The sequence below is a fragment of the Schistocerca gregaria genome, chromosome 2 (genome assembly GCF_023897955.1).
Source record: "Schistocerca gregaria isolate iqSchGreg1 chromosome 2, iqSchGreg1.2, whole genome shotgun sequence".
Classification (NCBI taxonomy): Eukaryota; Metazoa; Arthropoda; class Insecta; order Orthoptera; family Acrididae; genus Schistocerca; species Schistocerca gregaria.
In genome coordinates this window covers 509,670,969-509,679,876 of record NC_064921.1, presented here as the reverse complement: position 1 = coordinate 509,679,876, position 8,908 = coordinate 509,670,969, and the positions used below count along the sequence as shown (strand labels likewise).

The window sequence follows — 8,908 nt, the reverse complement described above, 5'->3', positions numbered from 1 at the left end:
GCGCAATGTGTAGAGATTCCAAGTCCACACGCTCATGCTATGATTTACCTGGACAGATTTGTATACAGACCGATCGTAGTTTGTGGACTAGCCTTTAAGGCACACTCGGCCGTCACTATTTTTGGAGTTCTCATTTGTTCTTACTATTACGTATGAGATCTTTGTCGAACGTCATAACTTATTAAATCACGTAGATGCACAAACAAGACCAGCAAACTGTTTTTGGCTAAGTGTTCGCTGGCTTCTGACAAACCCGGTAAAGCATAGCACTGTACTTTCTCAGAGATGATATGCGAACAGGCCAAAGTTGTCGCTTTATTGGTGTATTGCTTAATTGTTCTAATTACCGTAGTGCGTATCTTTCTTTACTGCTATCTTTGGAACTATATTCTGATTGGTGGAAGATGGTTGCACCGCGGAAGGTGCAAAGTAGCTCGACGTAATAGTATGTTGCTGTGCGCGCTTTGTTTGAAAATGGAGGCGATCATGTTCTTATCATGAATGGGTCTATTTCGTCTGATATTGACATTGTCGACCATTTCTTCACAAGGCCTTAATTATGGTGTATAAATGTAAGATACTTCGAAATCATTCATACGCGGCGGTCCAGTGCATTGTGGGATGGTAATGGTGGGCGCGTGATTTTGAACAAATACAGAATGCCAGCTCCAGATACAGGTAAAGTGTTGTTACAGAGTTGAATATTTGTGGGGGGATATGTGTAGTACTCAGACTGACAGCATGTCACGTTATTGAAGGAACACTTCTGGTTGTGGCATCAACCTATTTCTGTACAGAGGTGGCTCAGAAATAGCCCCCACCCATCATTTCAATCTAGCGCTGAAATTTAGGTCTCACCCTATAGGTTAGAATATCATACTGAGCTAATGATGTGAGAAATTGGAATCATGTATGTTATCAGAAACTGAGTGTACAGTTACTCTGTAATTGCGAGAGCGACCTGTTAACGTCTTAATGGTTAATGTTTTTGCTTGACTGTAAGCAATATTTCAAATTTCCTGCCTTGCTGGCAGAAAATGGCGCGTCATTTAAGTTGTGGATCTGTGTTTCTGCTGTAGAAGTGTCAGTCATTGAGACATCAGCCTATAGATTTTTATTCACCTCGTAGAGTTTGCTTCCATATAAGGTAGTTATTATTGGGTTAAAGCCCGCTAGTTCATGTAGCTATCACTTCGTCAGCTTCACTTCTGACTGGCAGAAATGAATTTTAGGAACGAATCAAGACGTCCAGAGAACTCTTCCTCTCCATGTTCGCAAATATGTTCGATTTTATGAGACTTGTGTGTTACACCATTCTTTTTTTAATTTATTTACCATCGCTAAAACAAAATGTTAATGAAAATGCTCAATTTTGTTTTGTAATGTACAGTTTATACATTAAACCTTTATCTTGTTTTCAGGAGGTACTGAAACCCCACCTGGGGCTAGAGCAATTGTTGAAGCTTTAGGCCTGGACGCTGGTGCTCTTGCAGATGGTGATCTCAGTGCTCTCACATATCAGCATTCAAATGATCAGTTTAATCCATCAGAGTTTGAAGCATTGGCCCATTTCCCACCAGAATTAGATTGTTTGAATTCTACTGTTGAAGTTGAAAGTTCGTTGGGTGATGCTCTGGATAGTGCTGGTGAAGTGCTAAGTGTAGAAGAAACAGTGGAATCTGTGGAAATTGTTACAAGTGTACATGACCCAAATGAAGTGCCCCATTCTCCAGGTTCTATCCTTCCAGATATTGTGGAAGAAGAATCTACTGATGATATGGACATCAATGACATGGGAATATCAGACTCACCTGAGGCTGATGCATTACAACTATCATCATCCTCCCATCACTTAGCCTCCTATGGAAACAGTTTGGCATTTACATCGTCACCTATGAATGCAAAAACTCCACAGGCTGGTTCATCAATAGTGGTGATACAGTCTCCTGTTGCATCAAGTACGTGTTTAACACCCACAAGTTTCTCACAAACACATGTTACAGTTAGTGGTGGACAAATTGTTGGAAAGATTGCAGGAATGTCAGGTAACGTACCCATTGGCACAATGCCTCAGTTCCAGCCAATAACTCAGACACTAGTGACAGCAAAGTCATCGGATGGTAATATAGTTCAGCTACGTCCAACAAATATGAACAGGCAAGCAGCTATGACATCTCCAACCAACTTTACCTCTTCAGCACTTCAGGGAATTAAACCTTTGCAAGCCACTGTCAAGAGACCAGCTGCTGCCACATCTGGACAGATAAGAAATGTAAATATGCACCAGAATTGTTTTTACAAACACTTTATTAGTTACAGTTTTGTATATTGTGAGGAAAAGTACCATGTTTATCTACATCATAGACATGGACGGCTAATGTTAAATTTCCAGTTGGTTCACTGTGTGTGTTTACAAATGAGGAAGTGTGTAGTGTAGATACCTACAATTACATGCTATTTAGTAAGAAGAAATTTTTTGTGGGTCTTTTTTTTTTTTTTTAAATCACCAGGTGTACTGAGCATACGTTATTGTGTGAGAGTCAGTTCTTGTGGGATGAGACTTAATTCTACCTTCGTCAGGAAAAATTAGTTAAATTCGACATTTATGCTTGTATGCAGGACAAATGTTTGAACTATAGGCTAAGTGTTGTATGCATGCCCACATAGCTAGGTAGTAGATTATGCTAGTATTGGGAATTAGTTTGTTACATTGTAGGGATGTTGATTTAAAACAGTAGTTCAGCAAATGTATTCCATATTTAATTTCACCATATCAGCTTAAAAGTGCATGCAGTAGAATTTTAAGACTCGCGTGTTGACTGGGATTGCTTTTTTACATTGAAGTATCAAGACAGATTGCTCATTAAATTTCTAAATTTTACATGTAGTAGACTTTCTTATACATGTCACTGTAAGATGTTTTGGGATTACAGCAAGGGGTGTAGGCCTTTGTTACAAAAGCATAGTCATGCAAGTTGTTATAAGACTTAAATAATGTACGTTGACAGGTTGTATACATAGATATTCTGAAAGCCCCTATTAAGTGCACAGCAGAGGGTACATTCCATTGTGACATGTATTACAGTTTCTTACTGTTCCATTCGTGTATGGAATGCAGGAAGAATGACTGCTTAAATGTAAACTGGATTGGTCAGTGTTTGACGTATTCAGTATCATTCACTATCCTTGTGCAAATGGAGTACTAACTGAATGGGGAAACTATACAAGCACTCTATGGGTAAATGAGTAAGATCAGGACATGTACTCCAGAAACTGAATGTCTGGACTCTGCCAAAACTGGAATAATAAAAATGAAACACAAATATCAATTGACAAATATGAGAAAAACTAATAAAGACCCTTGCACCATTAGTCTACCAACATGGTGTGCCGAAAATGTTGTGCTGCATGTAATAATGCCAACAAATGCAGTTAGTGTATAGAAAGTGCATCACTTCCTGTGTGTTCACCAGTGACAATGTGTGATTCAATGCCAGGAATTGGTTTTTAGTGCCACCCATGTTATTGTAGTGACATTTCCTGTCACAACAGGCAGTTTGTCCGCACTGCTGCTCTTCCAAAGTAAGGGAATACTATGCTGTTAGAGGTGGTGACACACATTGAAGTGTGATTGCACCACTCCACAGTGGGTATAATAGTGTTGAACCTAATAGGTGCGTAGAAACTCAGCTCTTGACATGTTACGGCCAAATGCTGATGACCTTCAGAATATGTTGCAGGAAAGAACAGTTGTAAACAATGCTGTTGGGAATAAGGCCATAGTATGCCAACTGGCCCAGTCTGAAAGATGTATCTTAACTGTTGAATATATTCAGTTTTTTTCTTTTTTGAGGAACTTATTGTAATCCAAAGAATTGCGATATCAAGTGCTTGCACTGAGTTACTGTAATTTACTAAGGATCCAAACCACCATTGCTGCAATCTTGTAAATAACTACATCTTCAGTGTTGCATTTCTTTTTTGGGATATAATCTTTTTTACATTGTAAATTGGTTCACTGAAATTTCAGTGTGATATCCCACCAGCTGATAATCATGTATTAAGGTCTTCATATACATTGGCCTAATGAACTTTGAGGCTGAGAAGAAAGTGACTGTTGTGGAGTATTCATTGTGGAAAGATCCTTCTTTCATGACTCAGTTTCAAATTGTTCTGTCTCATATAGTTTAGCTCATCATCCATTTCAAAATTAATACACACTTACCAGTGCAATAACAGTACTTACGTGCCTTATTTCCAATTTTGCTGAAAGTTCAAGTGTCACAAGTCTTCTGACGGGCTTGATGTGGCCCGCGACGAATTCCTCTCTGCACACTTAGGAGGGCAGGAAAACAGATTCAAGCTAAATTCATTTACAAACCATAGAAAATTACAGAGATTCTCAGTGGCTACCTTCATTTGACTCATAATTTGTTGTTGCCTTCCCAAAACAGAGCTGCGGAAACCCCTGCCAACAGCAACAGACAACAGAAAAGTCGCTGGAACTGTTAGTGCATTTCTACAACTTAGTTAAGTAGTGCTTCCAAAGCATTTCATTTATAACCCCCTAGGTTTTTTCAAACTGTACACCCAATTAAATTCCATAATGAATTTTTAACATTTTAGAAGTTGCAGGGACTTTTTTTCTACTGTGCCACTAGGGGCCTAATTCACTGCTGAAGTAACTGTGTCAATATTCAAATCTATGTGTTGCGGGGTAGTGACCCATCTTGGTAACCTGAACTTTTTTTGTAGTGTAATTAAACAGAAGAGTTAACCGCTCGCTAGATGAAAGATTGGTAGCCAAAGACTGCAAAGTTGCATAGGTCACACCAATATTCAAGAAAGATAGTTGGAGTAATCTGCTGAATTATAGGCCCATATCAGTAACCTCAGTATGCAACAGGACTTAGGATCATTGTGAATTATATTGAAGAGAACAGTCTATAGACACACAGGCAACACACATTTAGAAAGCATTGTTCTTGTGAAACACAACTAACTCTTTACTCACACAAAGTGTTGAGTGCTGTTGACAAGAGATTTCAAATTGATTCTATGGTTGTAGGTTTCCAGAAGGTTTTTGACACTGTACCACACGAGTGGCTTGTAGTGAAATTGCTTGCTTATAAAATATCATCTGTCATGTGGCTGAATTCGTGATTTCCTGTCACAGGGATAACAGTTCGTAGTGCGCGCGCGCACACACACACACACACACACACACACACACACACACACTCTTTAGGAGACAATCGGAGCAGCCGTATTAGGTTGTTAGCAGGTGATGCAGTCATTTATCACCTAGTAAGTCAGATGACCAAAACAAGTTGCGAAATGATTTAGAAAAGATATCTGTATGGTGCAAAAATTGGCAATAATGGAAAGTGTGAGGTCATACACATGAGTGGTAGACTGCGTATTGTTGGCAAAATACTCACAAGATGCGACACATCAATTAAAGAGACTGCATACACCATGTTTGTCTATCCTCTTTTGGAGTACTGCTGCGTGGTGTGAGATCCTTACCAGAAAGGATTAACGGAGTATATTGAGGTAGTTCAAAGAAGAGCAGCACATTTTGTATTATCCTAAAATGGAGAGAGTTTGTCACTGGCATGATACGGGATTGGGGATGGACATAATCAAAACAAAAGCATTGTTTGTTGCGGTGGAATCTCCTCATGAAATTTTAATCACCAACTTTCTCCTCCGAATTCGAAAATATTTCGTTGATGGTGGCCTACATAGGGAGAAACGATCATCATAATAAAGCAATGGAAATCGGAGCTTGCTCGGAAAGATATGGGTGTTTGGTTTTTTTTTTTCTTTGCGCGGTTCGCGATTGGAATAATAGAGATGGTGGTTCGCTGAACTCTCTGCCAGGCACTTAAGTGTGATTTGCAGAGTATCCATGTAGACGTGCTTAGATTTTTCCGCAATAATTGAAATGACACTAACATGAAAGTATGTATTACTGTTAGCCTTAATGCCTTCTTTTCACTGATGTAATCTTTGTGTCAAATACAAGCATACTTTAGTACATTTGGTATTTTTTGTAACTTTAAGGCTGGTAACATAGTAAATACATTAACTGAAAAGCTAATCGTTTACTAATTTTCTGATAGGGATACAGACAATGCACTGACAAATAATGTTTCCATTTCCTTTCATTGACTAACATATTCCTTGTGTCAACATGGGAAATGTCATGACAAAATTTTCTTAACAAGTTTGAAGAGACGTTTTGCTATGAGCTTAGCTTTCTGATCTTCATTGGTGTTACTTCTTTGCTCTAAACAAAAAGTTGTCGGGACAGCAAGTTGCAAAATCATAGATCTTTTAGATCTGGAACAGTTGCTTGCTTGAGAATTCATTTCTCACATTTCCAGCCACTAATAAAATTGTTGTAGTACATGAATCTAAAAGGAAGCAGCTGAAACTTGGCAGATGATGATACCATTATATAAATTACGTATAATTTACATTCTGTAAAGTTTTTTGTGATATCATTAACACTGATATTTATTGGCAGCCTGATGAGAGCACTGTTCCTTGAAACATACTGTTGAACTGTATCAAGCACTTACAAAGTGGTTTAATGCAAATAGTTTCTACTGATTTATGAAAATCGATGCTGATTAAATTGAAGTGAATGTGTGTGTGTGTGTGTGTGTGTGTGTGTGTGTGTGTGTGTGTGTGTGTGTGTGTGTGTGTGAAAATTTTGTGTCTTTCTAACCACAGCTTCATTGCTGAGCTTACTTTGGTAATTAAGCATTTGCAAGATAATGTGAAGCTTGGTTGGTTGATTCTTCATCTACATCTATACTCTGCAAACCACAATGAGGTGCATGGCAGAGGCTACGTCCCATTGTGCCACTTATTAGGGTTTCTTGCTGTTCCTTTCATGTATGGAGTATGGAAAGAATGACTGTGTGCCTCTGTGCATGCATATTCTGATCCTATCTTCATGATCCCTATGTAAGTGATATTCAGCCGGTTGTAGTATAATCGTAGAGTAATTATTTAAGCCCACTTCTTGAAACTTTGCTAATAGATTTTTTCAGGATAGTTTACATCTATCTGAAAGAGTCCTCCAGAAGAGTTCCTCCAGTACCTGTGTGACACTATCCCATGGTTTAAACAAACATGTGACCATTCATCCTGCCCCCTGTAGAAGTTCAATATCCCATGTTAGTTTTATCTGGTACAGGCCCCACACACTTGAGCAATATTTTAGAACCGGTTGCGTAAGTGATTAACTGAACCTATCCATGACCTTCAGTCTGCCTGTGGCCATGCCGCTTGCCCTTTTGTCTACTTCTGTATCCGAAGTTATATGGGCATCCCAGGGAATGTACTGGCTGACCGTTTGGCTAGAGAGGCTGATACTTACCCCTTCCCTTTCATGATTCCAGGTGCAGATAAGCAGTTACACATCAGATCTCTCTTTGCCCAAAAGGTGAATAACATCTGGTGCACTAATGGTCTCAGTAATAAACTTTACACAATCAAGGAGACTACTGCAGTTAGTCCACTGTCCTCCGCCATCTACACATGGGTCACATTAATCTCACCCATTGTTTTCCCTAGTGCAACGAGCCATCCACTCAATGTGACTGTGGAGCCAGACTGACTGTATCCCATATATTGGTGGAATGGCCCCTTCTTTTGGCCCTTCATACTGAGTATGGCCTTCCAGATTAATATTAGTAGACGATTCATGGATATTTGAATTGGTCCTCAGTTTCCTATTTGAAAGTGGTTTTTATTTTCAGTAATAAGGTTTTGCTGTACTCCTAGATCCGGGGACAGGATGGTTGTGGTTGGGCCTCTCTTCATGTTTTCTAGGTCTCTGACCCATAACCACTCCCCTGTGCCAAGACTGTTCTTTTATCCCTCTGTTTTCCAGTTTTTTGATTTGGCTTGCACTTTCATGGCTGTGCCTTCTTCTGTGAGTGTTTTAACTGTCTCGCTTTATAGTTTGACCCCTCTGAATGGATCCGCCCACTTTTAGTGGACACTCTACTTTATGCAAGTAATTTTCAAATCGCGAGGCTGATGACCTTGCCGTTTAATCCCATAACTCTCCTCAGTCAGTCAATCAAACCTTCACTAACAGTACCTTTTCTAGTCAGAGTGCCACAATTGCAGGCGCATCTGACTTCCTCTCTCACTACTGCTCATTTTACACGTGATTATCATGCAGCATCACTAATGTGTTACTGTAGAGTGACACCTTTTGGCCAGTTTTTGCAGTAAAACCCCTATGTCATTTAAGGCATGTGTCGGAAGTTTTGCATCTCTGCCTGCATTATTACGTGAATTAGTGCATTTTCACATGTTAGTGACTTTTTGGCTACCATGTACAATAGCATATTGCATGATCAGACTCACTTCTGTAGCCTCCATTAGTAAAACAGTACAGCTATGTAAGAAATCCACCTTTGTTCTATTTTACTGAAATAATGTGTACAAATTAAAGTTCTTTATATCTGTTATGATTTTAATCTCTTGCATGTGATATGTTGTCCTTTGTTACCTTATAAAGTGTCACTTCAGCTATAATAGTTTACATTTTTGATTAAGATTCTTTTCATAAGTATCAATTATGGCGTAGTAGCAGTAAACTAATACCCATTCAGATTTCACATAAGCGAGCGAGGTGGCGCAGTGGCTAGCACACTGGGCTCGCATTCGGGAGGACGACGGTTCAATCCCGTGTCCGGCCATCCTGATTTGGGTTTTCCGTGATTTCCCTAAATCGCTCCAGGCAAATGCCGGGATGGTTCCTTTGAAAGGGCACGGCCGACTTCCTTCCCCATCCTTCCCTAATCTGATGAGACCGATGACCTCGTTGTCTGGTCTCCTTCCCCAAAAACACCCCCAACCCCCCAGATTTCACATA

General features: G+C 39.5%; 1 protein-coding gene across 2 annotated transcripts in view; it reads left to right on the top strand.

The window, feature by feature from the left end:
- The first annotated feature begins 332 nt into the window (after positions 1-332).
- The window catches only part of LOC126329139 (protein lin-54 homolog), a 236,570-nt gene continuing 227,994 nt past the window's right edge, over positions 333-8,908 (top strand). Inside the window, exons 1-2 of one of the 2 annotated variants that reach the window (XM_049996128.1) lie at positions 333-678; positions 1,422-2,272. In XM_049996128.1, coding sequence (XP_049852085.1) covers positions 660-678; positions 1,422-2,272 — 870 coding nt within the window. In that variant the 5' untranslated portion in view covers positions 333-659. The remainder of the gene's footprint in view (positions 679-1,421; positions 2,273-8,908) is intronic. The other variant, XM_049996129.1, reaches the window with a different exon arrangement.